This window comes from Mustela putorius, unplaced genomic scaffold, assembly GCF_011764305.1.
Source record: "Mustela putorius furo isolate JIRA1106 unplaced genomic scaffold, ASM1176430v1.1 tig00000854_pilon_pilon_pilon, whole genome shotgun sequence".
Lineage (NCBI taxonomy): Eukaryota > Metazoa > Chordata > Mammalia > Carnivora > Mustelidae > Mustela > Mustela putorius.
In genome coordinates, this window is record NW_025421496.1 from 1,373,095 (window position 1) to 1,392,245 (window position 19,151).

At 43.3% G+C, this 19,151-nt stretch overlaps 1 protein-coding gene across 2 annotated transcripts in view; it reads left to right on the top strand.

The window, feature by feature from the left end:
* The window catches only part of TLE1 (TLE family member 1, transcriptional corepressor), an 87,745-nt gene that overhangs the window by 37,101 nt on the left and 31,493 nt on the right, over positions 1–19,151 (top strand). For both annotated transcript variants that reach the window (XM_004778656.3, XM_004778657.3), the window contains exons 7-8: positions 6,660–6,864; positions 7,588–7,604. In XM_004778656.3, coding sequence (XP_004778713.1) covers positions 6,660–6,864; positions 7,588–7,604 — 222 coding nt within the window. The remainder of the gene's footprint in view (positions 1–6,659; positions 6,865–7,587; positions 7,605–19,151) is intronic.

Genomic DNA, 19,151 nt, shown 5'->3' on the forward strand with positions numbered 1-19,151 from the left:
TTTCTATTTCTGTCGATTTGCCTATTCCAAACATTTTGCGTAAAAGGAATCTGCTAACATGGGGCCTTTTGTGGCTGGGTTCTTTTACTTCGTATAGAGTTTTCAAGGCTTATTCATATAGTGTGTACTTTAGTCCTTACTAATGAGTAATACTGCATTGTATCAATACGCCACCTTTATTAATCCAGTCACCAGCGGGTGGACATTGAGATTGTCTCCAGACCTTTTGGCTGTTTCCGAATAACGCTGCAGTAAACACTGCGTGCATGTTGTGTGGACCCGTTTTCTTTTCTCCCGACTGAACCTACACATGTCATGGCTGGGTCACGTGATAACTCTGTTTAACATTTTGAGCAGCTGCCAGACTGTTTTCCAAAAGTAATGAATGAGAATTCCATTTTTTAAGCATCTTCTCCAGCACTCGTACCTGTCCACCTTTTTTGAGTCTAGCCTTTCCAGTGAGTGTGACGTGGTATCTTTTGTCTGTGGTTTAGATTTGCAGATGTCCCTGCTGGGTAATGATGCTGAGCATCTTTTCATCAAAACCTTCCATGGCTGTAGAAGTGGGTCTGTCTAAATAAACCTGGCTTTTTAAAACTTCATCAAGTTCAGGCCTTTCAGCCCAGTGCTCTGATCATCGTCGTCGCTGTCACCGTGATCTGGGGCAAGCAGGACAAGCAAGGACATCAGTGATAATGCGGGAAGAGTTGGCCTTTGTGGATTCTCTGCAATGCAGAAAGAGTGAAGATGAGTTCAGGTCTTTTTCAGAGTTTTAGGCCTTCCTCCAGGTGCCTACCTCTATACAGGCCATCAGTTTTGCCTGTCTGTCCTTTTCTGTGCTCCTGCATGGAGATGGGAACTTTAAGGGGATTTTATTTTTTTTTTCTTTTTTAAAAAACTATGTTCGAGTGGCTTGAGAATTCTTGGCCCCTGTAAGTAGTTTCTGCCTGTTTATCACCCTTGCCCCTCTTCTCGAGAGAGGCCATTCACATAATGGGAGGTTTTCAGATAACTCGTACAGTAGTGTCCTTGATGGTTCTGCTCCCACACAGCTCTTCCCCACTTTCCCAGCTTGTTTACTGGAGCATGCCAATTTTCTCCTTCTGCACTCTCCCCAGATAAGAGCGGAGTGTTTTAAAGAACAGGGAAATAGCAGAAATCGAGGAAGAGGGATTTGGAGAGAACTGTCAACAAATTCTACTTTTCACATTTTTCCCCCTATTTTAAGTGTTTAAATACCAAATGCTATAAATGCCACTTGCTGGCACGCTCTTAACACGAGAGATGCTATTTTGGGGGCATGGTTTCAGTTCTGGTTGGGTTCAGTCTGTGATCTGTGTGACATGGTTTTCCCTAAGGTTACAGAGTGAGGGAGACTTCCAAAAATTCAAGTTGATTCTGTGGTTGGTGATAAAGAGCTTGGCATCTCTGTTAAGGTGGGCGTTGGTCCCCCTTTTCCTTCTGAGTGTCCTTTCCTGTTGTGTAGGCATCTCGGTGGCGATGAAGCACGTGTGACAGCTGTTTTAGAAATACAACTGTGGACGCCACGGCATCGTTACGTTAAAGCTCTGAATGTAAACAGCAAAGTCAATTTCATTATAGTAACATAATTGACCCAGGCTGCACTAGGTAAAACGCGAATTAAAATTCTGAATGTGTGGCTGTTGTTTGACATGGATGAGGTGACTTTATTCGTTGTGGGTTTTCATTATCATTAACTCAGGGTTTGGTGTTTGTTTCCCTTGTCTCACTCCCAGCCTGTGCACATTGTTTGGGTAAGAGCAAGTGCAAGTCTCTCCTTCTGTCAACAGCAAAACCTTTCTGCGACCCCCTTTGAGGCGCAAAACACCAGTATGTGGACATTTCCAGTGTAGCTTTTCTAAAATCATCTGATGAAATGTGAACTTGTTGTTGTTGTTTGTTTTATTTTAAAATTGTCAGTGGAGTCTACTCTGGGAAGCAGATGATTATTTTTTGCATTGTGACAAGGTACGTGATGGCGGTGAAGGGGCAGTGAACAATTGAGTGTTGAAAAGCATTTTTGTTTTTTAAGCAATAATTTGTCAGGTCGCTTGCTGTATAAAAACATGAATTCTGGGGAAAAAAACGGTGACTTCTGATGTCATGGGACAGAATTGCAGCTTAGATCTAGGCTAAAAGCGTTCAGCCTCAACACTGTTGACATTTGGGGCTTGTTAGTTCTCTGTGATGGGGGACTGAACTGTGCAGCATAGGATGTTTAACAGCAGTCTTCCCTCCCCCCACCCTACCCCCCAGGTGTGACAGCCGTAAATGTCTCTAGACATTGCCAGATGTCCCCAGGGTGAAGAAGTGGGGGTGTCAGAATTGTTGTTTGAGAGCCACTGGTCATCTGAGAAACCACCTGCATCGCTAAAAACCACCATTACTCATCAAAATTGCCTTTTCTGATAGCTCTACAAACTGTTTTGCGTGTGAGTCCTGTACTATATAAATCTGCAAGCATTCATTAAAAAAAAAAGTTTACTTAATCATGGAAGGTGATGAGGAGGTAGAAGGTTGGATTTTCCCACCCTTGCTGTCCTGTTGAGAAACATCTCGGTTTCCCCATTGGTCTGTGCAGGTTTGGGTCTGTGGAGGACTGATGCGTGTAGATTTCTCAGTTGGTAGAGCCATCGGGTTTTTTTGAGGTTCTGCTGGCTGTATAGAGATGTCAGTATCTCTTTTGTTCTAAAATACATTTTTAAAGTAGCACTCATTCATGTTTTTTTCTTTTCCCCCCTTTTGGGGAAGGGCCCAGGCACCCAGGTGTCTCAGGTGAGCCTTGTTGAGAGATGTCCTTCTGAACACTCATGGGCCAGGTGGGCTGCCCAGTTGCAGTCACTTACTTTCTATTTGTTAAACATCTTCTTCTGAGAGTAGCCAAGGCTTTCCCTGTTTTGGCTTGATTCTTCTTTACATGCTTCCTTGGACAAAAGCTAGAGCTAAAGAGATCCTCCTTTTCCCGATGGAGTGACACGTTGTATTGGGAAGTGGGGACTAGAGAGATGGGACTCACGAGGCATTAATCCTTTTTTTTTTTTTCCTAAAGATTTTATTTATTTGACAGAGATCACAAGTAGGGAGAGAGGCATGCGGCTGGGGGTAGGGGCGGCAGGCTTCCTGCTGAGCAGAGAGCCCAATCTGGGCCTTGATCCCAGGACCCTGAGACCATGACCTGAGCCGAAGGCAGAGGCTTAACCCCCTGAACCACCCAGGTGCCCCAAGGCATAAATCTAAGAACAAATTTTCATCTTAACTGCCATTAAGGCTGCATGGTGAAGATGGATTTATCTCTGGGGAGGGTAGATTGTCTCAGCACATGTGGTATTCTACACCCTCAGGAGCTTCCCCTTAATCTGAGAAGGGAAAGACCTATGAGGTCTTCGTTGGAGAAGGAGATGGCACTCTCCCTTCCCTGTGCTTGGGAACACCCAGTCTTACTCCCTGTGAACTTGACTGAGCTGCTGGGTTCACAGCAGAAAGGCTGTTCTAGGGAAGAAAATGTTTGCAGTCCTCATTCTGGTTATGGCTCCCTGTGGCAAGCCACCCTCTCCTCTGTGAAACGGGATCCACGATGCCCACCCTTCCTGCCTTGGGAGTGTTCTGAGCTGAGGCCAGGCAATGGACGGAGAATATCTCGGCGCGCTGCATGTCAGGATAAGAAGTAGAATGTGAGGCTGCATTATCCAAGTTCTTGGGTCTGTAGCATCTTCAGTAGTTGCGATCCATCCTCTCACCGCTTCGTACTCTTTCCAGTTGGGTAGGATTTTGCTTTAAAAAAAAAATAGCAGCAGCAGCAGTTTGGGGTGCCTGGGTGGCTCATTTGGGTGAACGTTTAACTCTTGATTTGGGCCCAGGTCATGACCTCGGGATTGTGAGATCGAATCCTGAGGAGGGCTCCCCATTGGGTATGGAACCTGCTTAAGATTCTCTCTCCCTCTCTGTTTGCCCTCCACCCCATTCTCTCTCTCTCTCTCTCTCAAAAATAAATAAGTAAATAAAATAAAATAAAATAAAATATAACAGTAAAAAGAAGCAGCAGCAGCTTTCAAAATGGCCAAGCAAGGGATGGAAAAACTCAGTTGCCTCTAATAGTGGACAGTGAACTTGCTCCATGGGTCCTGGAAAACCAGAGCTGGGTAGAGGTGGGAGTTCCCGGGGCCACTTCAGGCTGTTGGACATCCCTGTTGATAGTTCTTAGCCTCACTGTGGGGCTTAATCACATGGGTCCAGTTTGCAGCTGTGGCAAAGCCCCTTTATTATATAAGCTAGTTTTTCTTTTTGATAATGTATCATAGAACACTCTCTAGTTCACCTTTCTACAAACCAGCTTGGGTTTGGGAGCAAAGCTCTCCTCCCTTCGCATGTATCCAGACATTTGCCTGAATATGCCTTTGCTGGGACATAAAATCACACCTCTGGAAGTCTTTTGGTGACTCTCTTGGATTTTCGGTAGAGCGGGGTGTGCAGGGAGGGGTGAAAGGGTGGTGTCCCCCACCCAGTAGTTAAATCCCTTCCCCTCTGCTTGGCTTCTCTCATCTTGTAATCCGTGCCATGCTTAATTACCCCGTGGCACTGCTTGTGTATGCATCATTGCGTTCTCCCCCCCCCCCCCCCCGCCCCCAGAAGCCGGACGTAGCGCTTATTCTCTAAGTAATGATAGCAATTGCTGGTAGGGCAGACCTGTTCCTCATCCTTCTCCGAGCACATTTCTTATGGCAGGTGTCTACTTCCTAATTAAGTGCTAATGAGCATGCCTAGTGGACCATGCTGCTGCTGCCGGCTTCTCCAGTTTTATGTCTGGCTATTGCCAAGCTCTTAAAAGGTGACAGAGCAAGAATTAGTGTCTTTGGGATGACAGGAAGGTGATTTTGTGCATAAAGAAATTATTACGATCTCAAATGGTGAATGAGGGCTTTATAAATTCTTTCTTTCTTACCTCTTTCTCGCCCTTTCCACTTTTCTTCTGATGAGCACTGTGCTCCCCTTTGGAAAGAAGGAGAATTTCAAGAGAAGGTTGGGTCCTAAAGATGTTTTAGAAGATGCTAGGAGTGGTTAAAAATTTACTGTCAACTGATGGTAGACACCAGTTTCTGGCTTTAAGGTGCTATTTTCTCTCACTCTCGAGGGCGGGAAGCATGTTTAGGATTCAATTAAAGATCAGCGGTCTGGGTAGAAATTACTGAAGATCTGGCGTGAAGATTTAATATATTCAGTACACGCGAGGGGGTAATAAATAAACCGAGTAATTGAGTCCCAAGGAAGTGAGCACAAATCAGAATCTTAAGAATTTTCTAACATTACACCTTAGAAATTGAGCTTTAATCGTTTTTACTATCTCATCAAAAACGAATTTTATGTTGGACAGCTGAAATGTGGCCAGATTTATGGCGCAGGGCCATATCTTAGATACTTTTTCATTTACTTACAACAGTCTCTTCAATATAATGTATGAGAGCAATGGTACTTTTTAGTGTGAACAGATTTCTGACTTCTGAACTGGGTTAAGGGATAGAGGCAAAGGCATTTGGGAGTGGGGACGTAGTCACAGTGGGGAGAGTCCCATTCTGTGGCCTCTCTGGGTCTCAGTGTTTCCCTCTGTGTCATTGAAGGGGTGAGTTTGGGGTGTGAGGCTCTGGAGAAAGGAAGCAATAAACACAACCTCAGGCTGTGGTTTCTCCCAGCTGTGGTTTCTTCTAGCTGTCACAGCATGGCCCCCAGGCCTTCCCTCTGGGTGTGGTGGTGTGGTGGCACAGTGACCCGAGTGCAGCCATGAGGGTCATTCCTATACGACCCCACCCCTCTCTGCCTGGTGGGAGTTTCCTCAAGGCCCTGCACCTTGCTTGATTCCCTTTGTGAAATGGGAATGTCCGTGCTTCCTCCTAGCTCTGAGGGGCTCAATGAAATAAGGACACGGGGGTACTTGTGATGGGGGGGCATGCCTCAGAGAAGCTAGATCTTTCTTCAGCCTTCCCTTAATTTAAGGTAGTATTTTGTTTACGCTTCATCGTAAGTCGTGGTAAGTTAGCACGAGAATGTTTGGGAAACAAAGTCACCTCATAACTTGTGAGTAGTGGAGAGTAGCGTCAGTGCTTTCTAGAGTGCACATCTGTGCCCCACCACGCTTCAACCTTCTGAAAATCAAGAGAAGTCTTGCATTTGGTGACAAACTGGATTGCATCCCTGGTGCTTAGAGGTGGATGTGCCACGTAGCCTGGCTTGCTGCTGATCCACAGCCACGCTCTGCGGGCAGGAACCGTGCCAGGAGGAGGCAGCATAGATAGATCCCCATGGCATTTTGGGAAGATGAGGAAAGATAACTGTATAGATGACCGCCTTTGATGAACTGAAAATGCTAATCACATGTTTTCCCCTTCCCTCCCTTTGTCTTTCTGTTCCCTTCCTGTGTTTGTTGTACCTCCTGTTGTGTTTCCTCCATTGTGGGTCCTTCTCCGCCTGGATGTTGCTGCCACCTCCATTCTCCCCGTCTGCTCCTTCCTCTCTCACCTCCTCCCCTTCCTCTTCTACTCCCTCCTGCTCCCCTCGCTCCTCCCTCCCTCCTCTCTCACCCCTCCCCCTTCCCTGTCCTCTCCTCTCTTCCTCCTCCCCCCTTTTTCCTCTCTCACCACCACCAACAGCAGCAGCAGTTGCAAGCTCAGCATCTTTCTCACGGCCACGGACCCCCAGTGCCCCTCACGCCTCACCCTTCGGGACTTCAGCCTCCTGGAATCCCGCCCCTCGGGGGCAGTGCTGGCCTCCTGGCGCTGTCCAGTGCTCTGAGTGGGCAGTCTCACTTGGCAATAAAAGATGACAAGAAGCACCACGATGCAGAGCACCACAGAGGTGAGAGGCCGGGCAAGCCAGATTAGGACTTGGTCCTGATACTCATACAGTGCTGCAAAGTTGTGTGCACCGCTAAGGAAAGCCCCACCCCATACAGAGCTAAGAGGAACTGTCTGTCGCAAAGCTTGGCCACTGAAACACAGTCCTCCCTGGAAGTTTCCAGGGTTTGACGTGGGCATCTGTAGATTTCTCGATCTCTTTAGATTACAGGCATCTTGACATCTTGGCAACTGCCTGGTTAATGCCAGTGGCCTGTACCATATTATGGAAAACTGTTAACTGCTTAATTGGGTAATTTTCAAAGAAAGTAATGTTGTTAAATGGGGCGAAATAAGAAGTTAAATTTGAAAGTGAATGTGTTCAAATGAAAGGTTTGATAATTGCATCTGTTACTACTTAGTTTCATAGGCTTTAATTCTAGTATGCATTAAATATTGGGCAAAATTGCACTTGACTAATTTTTTGAAGAAAAGTAATTTATTCTGTCAAGAAATAAAAAAAATAGGCTTTGTGTATGGTTAAACTGTAAATCTTATGTTTACAAAATACTGTAATTTTCAGGAAATCACTGTATTAGGAGTGCAATGACTTATATAAATAAAAGCCATTTTTAAAACTGTTTGGGGCTTGTGTTCTAATTATTCCCCCCTTTTTTTTATTTCTGTTCTTGCCTCTGTGTCTGAACGGGCATGTCTGTGCGTTTCTTGGTAACCTCGGGAGCAGACAGAGAACCGGGCACAGTAAGTACTCGAACGCCTGCTGTCCATAAACACGTCGCCCTTCCAGCAACGCATCCCAAACTGCCTTTCTTTAAACACGGCCACAGACACACATATGCTCCCTCTCTCAGTGACCTGGTTTCTTTCTTTCCTTTTCTTCCTTTTTTTATAAATAAGACTTTCCACCCCTCCTCCCCTGACCTTTGTCTTTTCTTTTTTCTTCTTTCTTTCTTTTCTTTTCTTTTTTTTTTAAATAAAACTTTACTGAGATGAGAGGGACATGATTTGGAGGCAAAGCTGTCTGCTAGGATTACTCACTTGGAAATAGACTTTGATCTGTATGTGCCCCATACCCACTTTAAAAACATGTTTATTATTGCATTCCCACTCCATCTTGCCTGTAATTTTAAGAGTATTCGTATTCGTTTTTGTCTTAAATCAGTCTTAAAGGCAAGAGGTCACAATCCATATGGGAAATTGGTTAGTAATGTGTTATTTCTACCTAAACCATTCATTATCCTCTGCAAATGCATCTTAGTTGCTAGGTTTCCATATCTAGGTTTTCTTTCGTAATTGTCCTTGGAGGGTGAACTTGAACTCAAATTTATTTTTGACCAAAGAACTGAGCGTCTGAGTAAGCTCTTGAAACGAGGAACCTCCGTGGATGGAGGCTCTGGGCTTATAAAGGTTCATTTTTTTTACCAGCCTAAATCTTACCCATTTTACATACTGCACGTTTAATCTGTACGTGTATCTGCCAGTAAGTTGTGGGGAGATCGAATCTAAAATGCATCTCTCAAATGTTGTGGAGTAAATGGAGTGAGAAATGGGCCCCTTTTCAGCGAGGATAACCTACAGTTTCTGCCTCCTTTCCTCCTCTTCCTTTCCTTCTGAACCTGGCAGTATTTTTTTTTTGCCAGGTTAAATCTAAATATAGTAGCAGAATTGGGATGCTGAACTTTTAAATCATTCTGATCCTTTTTCCAGGAGCTTTGGTGGTGGGTTGTGGGGGAGATAGGTGATTCTTTAGTGTGCAGAGAGTTCTTTCTCCCTCTTCTGTGTGGAATAGTGGCTACTTTAAATATTCTCTTTGAGACTGATCTTGGTGCTTATATTTTTGTTTTGTGGGGTTTTTTGTTTTATTTTGTGTTTTATTAAGAGGGAGAGAGATGGGGGGTAGCGGCAGAGGGAGAGCAGGTTCCATGCCCAGTTGGGCTCGATCTCATGACCCTGAGATCATGACCTGAGCCCAAATGAAGAGTTGGTTATATACTTCATTTATAAGGTTGCATTGGGGACAATGGATAAGGGTGGAAAGATGGGGTGGTAGCTAGTTTTAAAATTCTTTAAAAAAAAATTTTTTTTTTAAGATTTTATTTATTTATTTGAGAGAGAGAGAGATCATGAGAGGGGAGAGGTCAGAGGGAGAAGCAGACTCCCTGCCAAGCAGGGAGCTTGATGTGGGACTTGATCCTGGGACCCCAGGATCGTGACCTGAGCCGAAAGCAGTTGCTTAACCAACTGAGCCACCCAGGTACCCCGCTAGTTTTAAAATTCTCATAAAGTTTTCTCTGGAAGATGTTTGGGAGGGAAAGGGGAGAAAAAAAACTCCAGCTAGGGAATAATATCCCCTACTCCCAAAGTACAAACCTAAGTAAACGGACTTTGATGGAGCTGACCTTTTCGTTTGTTGCTGTCTCTGGCACTGACGATTGTCCTCTTTTGTGCCACGTTCACTCCGTGGAGTGTCAGATTAAGAACCCTAACCCTGGACCGAAGAACAGAGACGGCAGAAGATGTTGAGAAAGCTCCCGTCCCGTAGTCTGCTGAAGGTTTTAATTTATCAAACCAATTCTAGGTTCGGACCTATATTTCTCAATTAACTTTCTGTTCTCGGTACGGTTTCATCTTAAATCCCTGTGTGTTGGTTGAGTGCTTGCGAGACGTACAACAACACAGGAAGTGTAGCGGTTGCTAGGGCTACGTAGGCCCCACGTATTACAAGCCCTTTCTCAAAGCACGGAGGAGAGGTGACGAAAATACATGTAGATTTCAGATCGTAGGAAGTTTCAGCAGGAGTTTTAGATGGTGGTGGAAGGGGGACTGTAGTGTGTATTTCTCCGAGCTGCCGTGGCCAGAGCCGTGAGTTGAGGTGTGCCTGCTGAACCCAGAAGGGCCGTGTTCCAGAGTTCCATGTGCGTCTGCGTGTATTAAATAACCTGTTTGTATTTTTGGCTCACAGATGTAAGCAAGAACTTAATTCACTTGGGGAAGTGGGGGTGGGGTGGAGACAGGGTGAGGACTTGTACACTCCGAAGTGCAAAACAATCCTTGGATTTCGATTGTTCTTGTAGGTCCTCGAGTTGAGTTCACGGCCAGTGAACTTTCAAGTCAAAATACGGCAGATATGTGGCATAAGCCAGTCCGTACAATACCATAACACAAATGGTTACTTAAGGTGCTATTTGCATGTCTCTTTTACATCAAATTTTTCACACGTCTTAATGATAATTTGAATGGGTATTTTCGGAATAAGTATATATACTGTGTTTTTGCCTAATTATTATAGACCTCTCCAGGTGATGATGATATAAAATGGGAAAACTGCACTAATTGATAACCTAAGCATTTAATTCAGTCTGTAGAGGGGAATGAAACTATTCACTGTCCACATAAGTGGGGTTTTGCTGCGGTTATATAAAATGAAGTAGCTCTTTAAAAAACTTGTGTAAAATTGAATATGAGAAGCAGTGGGTAATGAGATGATGTGTACTGCTAGTGACTAAAATATTGTGGTACTTCTCTTTTTAATAAAGTGGTTCGAATTATGAAGTCAGATTGTACGGGACAGAAAAAGTCAGCTGATGACTCTGTATTGCTGCTGGTTTTGGAGGGCTTCGTTTTTGTTTTTGCTTTTTTTAAAAAACCAGTGAGGGGCTAAGGCCAGTTTGCTACAGGGCAGTGGTTTTCAAACCTTATGGTCTCAGGATCTTTACCTCTTAAATTAAAATTATTGATGACACTAGAGAATTTTTCTCTGTGTGGATTATATCCTTGAAATTTTTCTGGATTAAGAATTTTTTTTTTTTTAATAAGCTATTTTCCAAAACAAAAAGTTAGAGTGAGAGGAGTGGCTTTGTTCTGCTTGTTTGCAGGTATCTTTGGTGCATGACTGAAGAGAGGATAGATATATTCTCATTAGCTTCTGCGCCCTCTCTGTTGAAATACATGGTTTTGGTTGAGGTATAGGAAGAAGATCTGGCCCCAGGGAGATTTGTAACTGTTTCTGGGAACCTTAAACGTCCTTGGACTGAATGGAGAACCTCTGTCATATGTAAGACCAAGGAGTTCTGAAACATTCCACGCTAGTATATGATCTGATTTTTTCCTGCCGTTCTTTCTGTATTGAACAAACATGATAATTACATGTATCAAGTACAGCACTCAGGGACTTCTCTAGACCCAGAGGGAACGTGAGTATGTATGGATTTTCATCTGCGAGTCTAAACCAGATTTGTAGATAGTTGGTGTTTGTTTATTTTTAGTGACAGAATTGTTACTTGTTTGCTAGTTTAAGGTTATTTGTTAGGAAAACAAACGTGCCTTACTGTAGTCTGTTTTAATGTAAAACCCAAGAAAAAAATGAAAGGTACTAAGAACAGTGAAAATATGGACACTGTTTTTTAACTTTCTTCTTTTTTTCTTTATTTATTCATTTGAGAGAGAGAGAGAGAGCACAAGTAGGCAGAGAGGCAGACAGAGGGAGAGAGAGAAGCAGGCTCTCTGCCAAGCAAGGAGCCTGATGTGGGACTGGATCCCAGGACCCTGGGATCATGACCTGAGCCAAAGGCAGCCGCTCAACCAACTGAGCCACCCAGGCATTTAACTTTCTTCTTTTTGAAAGGGATGAATGATAAAGGGAAAAACTTTTAAGAGGTTTTATTTTGCTCTTTGGCTGTTGATTTTAAATTAAGATCTGACTATGGTTTTTATTTACTTGCAAAACTTGTTTCTTTCTTTCTTTTTTTTTTTTTTTAACATAAGGCTGCCTGTCAGAGTGCTACAGTTGAGCAAAGAAACATGACATGACCTAACAAAAATGACTTTATTTCTTATGTAGTAATAAAAACTTCAGATGTTTCAATTAATGTGAAGATGAGTTGTGTTCATTTTGGCTGAAGGAAATCTTCCAGTAAGTCTGCTTGAAAGACCTAGAATCCGAGAATTATCAAAGCATTGTATAGCCATACAATGAAAAACATGACAGAATTTGTGTTTTGCTACTCATTCGTTTAAGAAATTATTTAATGAGCACATACTATGTGCCAAGCACTGTGTAAGGCACTGCACGTAGAGTGGACCCTTGCACCACATGGGTTTGAACTGAGTGGGTCCATTTATGTGGATTTTTGTTGACAAACCCAGGATGGCACCATAAGTGTGTTTTCTCTTCCTTACAATTTTTATATAAGGTTGTCTTCTCTAGCTTACCTTTAAGAATATAGTATAGAATACGTATACGAAATACGTATTAACCAACAGTTATATCAGTAAGGCTTCCCGGTCAACAGCAGGCTATTAGTACTTAAGTTTTGGGGGAATCAAAAGCCAGGCATGGATTTTTGACTGAGTCGGGGTGGGGGGTGCACCCAGTTCAAAGGTCAGTTGTATGTGCTACCATTTTGCAGTGATGTCTTTTAATGTCACAGCCACATACTTGTTAAATGAAAAACAGTGGAATGCCTAACACGTGTGACCACTATTTGGACTGTTTGGAAGAGGGAGGAGATGATGGGGATATATGTCTGGGAGGGACTCCAGAGCACAGGGTATGTGGACTTGGCGGGGTACACGGTGGGTTTCAGGAGGTCCTTGAGTCCCCCTAATACTGTCTACAGAGCATTCTGGATTGGAGCTCTTTACTCTAATTGTGGAGAGAGATGATAACCTTCATCAAATTCTCAAAAGGGGTCCCTGGCCCTGAAAACTATAAGCACTGTTAATGTATTTAGAGGTCATAATGGTGCAACACCATCATCTTACCAATAAGATACCAAGCTCAAGGTGGCTAGATACTTCTAATCATACAGCTAATTAATGGAGGTAGAGACTTAGATTATGCCTTTCTGAGGGACTTGGTTATCACTCCCATAACTGACTTTGTAGAATAGAACGTATTTTAAAATAGTGATGACAGCCATCACTTTATTTAATATAACGTGGTGTCTTTATTTTGTGTTTCTTCTGCAGCTGTTTTGCTTAACTAGTTAATTAGTAGGACTAGATCCTACTGAGGACCACCCATGATTTTTTTTCTCAAATCCCACTCAGCACTTTAGAGTGCAAGGAGAACGTAAGACGTAAATTTTTTTGGAGAATATCTTAATGTTGGCCTTTTTCTGAAATTTTACTTTTTTGAATATCCCATTAGCTCCCAGTAACCCTTGGGCATGGGGTGATAAGGAGAATACGGGTTTTGAATAGAGACAGATCTCAGTGGTCTTCTGGCATGGGCCAGGTGTTTCCATCCTTTTGAACTTCCCCCTAACCTCATCTATAAATTGGTGATGGAGGCTGCCTCCCGGGGTGAGGGGTATTAGGGACCCTGAACAGGACCATGAACAGGGACCATGAATAGCAAGCCTTTAGGAATGGCTCCCCATTGTTTCTACCTGCAGAGTAGCAAGACAGCCATACATGCATTACTGGTCACACTCTGTGTAGTTATTGGTGGTTTCTTCTTCTGTTTTCAAATGTGTGAGGAAGTTGTGGAGATTTGGGTAGTGTTTCTCAGTATGGAGAGCAGGGGACTGTCCATAGCCCATCTTGAACTTGGTTGGGCTCATGATACTCAAGTTCATCAAAGGAGGAAATGTTTCTGCCTAATTGTTTATGAATTTATCTCCTGACTTATTTCAAGGGATTGCCTGAAAGTGAAGGATGAAACTGAGATGAGTCACCTAAAATTTCAATATTTAGGCACAGTGGAAAACACTTAAGTTTTTTTCAGCAGTTGTCTCAGCAGATTTCCTTTTTGGCAAAATTGAAAACTATGTGCTTAAAAAATAGTTCCTCTGGGAAAACTGCTCACTGCATCATTGCCATGAGAAGGGTGAAACCTGGAAAAAAGGAAAGGGCAGTGATTTCTAGATGGTCGGGAGTGGTCTGTCCTATACCAGGTGAAGGCGTGTGTTTACTGTGGACACCATAACTCACCGGGAGGGTATCGAGGCCTGTGTGTAACTAGAGAAATGTTCAGGTTTTAACTCACTGTGCTTTCAATGAAGATGGGGCATCAGGCATCTTAACTAAAAAACCAGAAAGCAGATAGAAGTATATATTACCTCCGTCCGAAACTCTTTTCAGATTTCAGTTCATGCTCTGTGAGTAGAAAACATAACGCCCACCATTTAGAGCAGGCTTTAGAAATGTTCTTTTCCTTTTAGCCCCATGATCATTTTTATCATTTCCTCTGAAACATAGTAAGCCAAAAACTCGGGGTCTCCATCTTTTAGGCGAGGAGAGGCAGAGGTGAGTGCCATCAGATACCCAGGTTAACTCACAGGCAAGTCCTGACCCAGGGCTTTCTGGTTTCTTGTACTGGAAAGTTTGTCCTCAGGGACTAGAGAATAAAGAGGGACAGTGACAGCTAGCTAAGCTGCTCTACGAAGACTGCTTTTAAAGCAGTTTGAAATACAGATTTGATTTTTGCTGTCACCACAGTCCTAGTGGGGTAAATTAGTTGTCATGAGAGCATTTAAAAGTTCTTTGGAAATAATTATATTTATCGTGAGCTCTCAATGTGTGTGTGTGTTGGGGGGGTGTTTTGTTTTTCTTTATCTGGTATGCAAGGGCTAACTGGGGGCTTTGTGTGTGATGTCGGGGATATCTGTCTCCTTCTCCAGTGGGTCCCCCAGCTCACCTGTTTACTGGGTCTGTGTGCCTTCTACGTGGCTACCTTCCTTCCTGGGGGTTCTGACTGAACCACTCAGTCTGCATCTGAGAGGGTCTCAGCGTTCCCAGATCAAGGTGGGAGAACACATGGGTTCTTTCTCATAGTTTGCATCCAAACTGTACGAAAAACTGACGTGTGCCTTTCAGACCCACCTCACAGCCGGGGCTCCTGAGATCCGATGCGATGCAGTTGCCAAGTAGACACATTTCCACACCTTCACCTTCTTACCCTCTTCCCCATTGACAAGTGGGGATCCCGTTAGTTTTAGGGGTTAAAAACACATTTGTTGAAATGTCAGATAGAATCCAAATGACCCGTTGGACTGCAGCAAAAAGTACAGCGCGGGGTGATGGCTTAATTGGTACCAGGTGTAGATCGGGAAGGCGCACAGATGTGACGGGGTGCGTCACTACCTAATTGTTTTTAATGTTCACCGAGAAGTTAATTGTTAGTGTAGAGTGTGCTAGCAAATTAGGTTCCCACTGCCTTAGTGTAACTGAGGATAAATGAGGTGTCATGAGTTTCCAGTCTGTACCTCTGACACAAACACTTTTCCTGCAGGGAGGAGAAACTTCCCAAGGGGAATCAGCATGGCAGCTAAAGAAATCCATTTGAATAATGTGCATTATTTTCACATTAGGGAAACCTGTCTAGCTTCTGCTGTCTCCATGAGCAGGTTTTCCTTTCAGATTTGCTGCTGGTGGCTTCAGGGTTTAGACATGGTTGGCAGAAGACGTGCTTTGAGGTCTCAGAGTCGATGAAGGAAACATGAGGGTTCTGTCACGAGTGTTCTGGTAACACTGACAGGGGAACATTCCATTAAACCTGCTTTCTTTCATATTTTCTGGAGTTTACCTTCCAGAGTATCTTCATTACATGAACAGCCATTACTGTTAAATTGCTAAAGAAAAGTGAAAGTCTTGGAACCAGCGAATAAGGACGGGTTTTTGTCCATACGGAAGCATCTGGGTCTCTCTGCCTCAATCTTGAGTGGGTATTCAGAGCATGAAATGGAAACATCATTGTCCAGAACGGTGAATACAAAGGTAACACAGAGTCCAAATCGTGAGGTTTTCTTTTGATTCAGCTGCATCTTCTCTCCAGTGCAGCAGGCTCTGATGCTTTACCGTGGGAAGTTCTTATATGAAGATGTGGTGTAATGTTTGCATTTGGATGTTTGTTTTTGCTTTAAGAGAATGATCGTGCACTTCTGCCCGCTCGGTTCAAACACGCTGCCAGCGCTGTAGTTAACTTGCACCCAGAGAACGACAGCAGCGGCTAGTCCTGGTATGTGTGTTTATGAAACATGGTTTACCCAGTTAGAATGATTTGATCTGGATTTAGTGACTAGAACTAGTGAACACCAGTTGTAACATAAGAAGATCTGCTACTTTTCCTTTTCTCCTCTGAGTGGCTCTTTTCGTCTTGTAACTGTTCTTAAGCATCACGCCGCTTAAGTGGGAGAACTGATCCGCAGGAGGCCTGCAGTAATGGTAGGCAAAGTTGGCCTGTGGTCAGTGAAGGTGCACCCTGAGATTTTTACGTTCCCCAGATTTTTTAAGAGCGAGTTCCCTGGGGGTGCATGTTTTCTCGGTCCTTGTCCCTTATCTCTTCGTTTCATGTGTAGTTTCCACCTACAAATGGAGAGAAAGACACACCAATGGGGCTAATCGGTCTTGTGGACCCTCTTTCTGACTCTGGTACTTAATGCTCAAGGGGGATCTTTTTTCTCCAGAGACTTGTCAGATAGATAGATCTCTCTCTTTATTGTTTTACTTGGCTGCATTCCCTTAAGTGTGTACAAGATGTAAGGTACAGAAACTCATCTTGGTTCTAGAATTTTAGTTTGTTTTGAAGTCCTAGTGTGTTTTCCGACCTTGATTTGCTCAGATTCGTAATCTCCCCTCTGGGCTATATAAATGTCCAATTTTGAGCTCTCGTGGAAGACACAAAGTAAATAAGATGATTTTGTTTAGTTAAAACAATTTTAAAACAAAGGGAAACTTTATATATACAGTCTCAAAAATCCCAGACCTCGGGACATTTGTAATAGAAATCTGCCCAGTAATTATCATTTTTTAAGAATTCTGGCAGACACTTAAATTTTACCAGCTGCAAGGTGAATAAAACATTGAGTTTCTTGGCTAGCGTTACAGTATATCAGTCAGTGTGGTAATACTAGTTCTCATGCTCATCAAAAAAAAAAGAAAGAAAAGAAAAAACCTGATTCACAATTAAATATTTATTTGGCAGATTAAATGTTTGAAAATGAACTTCACTTGATGAATGCTGTTTGGTAGATTAAAGGCTTTCAAAATATGGACTCTGGGAGGAGAAGTCTGGTAGCAGCTAAGTCTTCAGAGCTCCCAGCAGCCATGATAGACGTCACGAAAAGGGTGCTGTGGGGCTCTGGACCACTCTGTTGCTCTGTGCTGAGGCCTGTTTTAGTGCACATCTTGGGTCATAAATGGCAGGATTCATGAGTGGAAAGGCAGGCATTTGGGACTGTTTTCAGGTCATTTTAATGTCGGATGTAATTTTTAAAATATGTTTATGGTTTTCTTATTGTGGCATAAAACTGTGTCTGTGTGTGTGAGAGAGAAAGGGAGACAGAGACTGTGGTTTGCTGGGGGGGGGGGCAGTCAGAGAAAGCATGCAGTGTGTATTAGGCATTATTATGTAACATTAGAATGTTAAATGGTTAAACGTTAATGGTTAAAGAGCCATTGTGACTCTTAAGTGATAAGTGTGTGGGGACAAGTATTTTACATACATAAATTGAGTATAAGAATCACTCCTCTGGGAGGGGAGACGCCTTGATGTAATAGAAAGAGCTTTGTGACTTTAAGTAAATGGCCGCCTTTCTCTGGTCAAGCCTCCAGATAAAAGGGGTGGGGGGAATGAAGAAGATGATGAACAATAAGTCTTTTACGGTTGCTTTGGCCTCCTCAAAGGTGTGATTCTAATTTACTTCTGTGTTTCCAATGCACAAGTTTTGAAGGAAAAAAAAAAAAAAAACGAAGTCAAGCAACCTTAATTTCATTATTTTGCAAATGGCTTCTTCTTAAATGTTGATTAAATGCTAAACATTAATGTTAAATGTGATACTATGTTATTCTAGTCCAGGTCTAACAAATCAAGATAGAGCCAAGATAAATTTTGAAGATCCAAATGATATTCATTCAATACCCAGGTATAATCTCTTTATTGTTAAAATGTGTATAAAGTGGCTCATAATGACCATCAGTATGACGGTTATTCCACCCCTGGGTCATGATGAACATAAGCTGGTGTGTGAGGAAAACACAGATCATGAGGGTGAAAAAAAAAACAACCAGAAACACTTCTGTTGTCATGAGACGTTCCAGTAATACCTGTGAAGTCACTTTTGAGTTTCTGGGGAGCACACGAGGGAGTCACGAAGATTAGGGTCACCTAGGCAGTCGTTAACCAAAACAGCTGTTGTTGCTGACGGTGAAGTTCATTAGGCTGGAACCATTTGCTTAAGTCAGGAACGACAATGAAAGCAGTGTCAGGGCTGAAAGATGTCGGGGACAATTACACAAAGAAGACTGGGTTCATGGGAACAGGGGTAAAAGGAAGTGGTCCATTTGGGGCGGGGCTGCCTCGTGAACCCGATCCCCCCTGGCTCCTGACTGTGGTTCCCCCAGGCCTTCCAGCCCACAGTGTTTGCTGCCTTGTTTTGAATCCATTTTACGGCATCAAATGTACGATGAGACACTGTGTTTTGCAACTTGTCTGAGTCTGCCATTTTGAATGGAGCCAATTTTCACATAAGTAGCGGTGCTAATTACTAGTCCTGTCCAAATTTAGAGGAACTTCCAGAGCTTTTCAAAACCTATTCAGATTATAGGCCTCATTTAAGCCGTGCAAGCAAGAATTACAGTAGTAACTTCTAACATGTAGAAGCAGAGGCCTCAAAGCTTGACAGGCTTTTGGGTCCAACTATAGAAATGTTACTGTTTCTAACAGAAATTGCATTGTTGCTAACAGAAGTGTAGTTTACTTTTAAGTTTACAGTACCGCTTGACTTCATTAAAAAAATATAAGATCATTAAAATGCTATCTCTGAATGGCTCTGAATGGCTGAGCAGTTTGGATGCCCCGTGCTGGTTATAGCAGGAAGGCCTTGACAGCGACCCTGTGGACAGAGACTGAACTTTAAAATTGCCAGTGGAGGGCGCCTGGGTGGCTCAGTGGGTTAAGCCGCTGCCTTCGGCTCAGGTCATGATCTCAGGGTCCTGGGATCGAGTCCCGCATCGGGCTCTCTGCTGAGCAGAGAGCCTGCTTCCTCCTCTCTCTCTCTGCCCGCCTCTCTGCCTACTTGTGATCTCTGTCTGTCAAATAAATAAATAAAATCTTTAAAAAAAAAATAAATAAAAAAAATAAAATAAATAAAATTGCCAGTGGATGCCGAATCTGTGCCATATTCTTCTGGGCACTGGGGCAGATATAAAGCTTCAGTGCTCTGTGCTGTTGCCCTCAGTGCCTCCAGTAACGGTCTGGACGAGGAGTCCTGGTAAAATCTAGAACCCAGGCAGGTGTATTGGAATGTTGTTTATACCTGAGTGCATGCTGCTACTCCCCTCCCT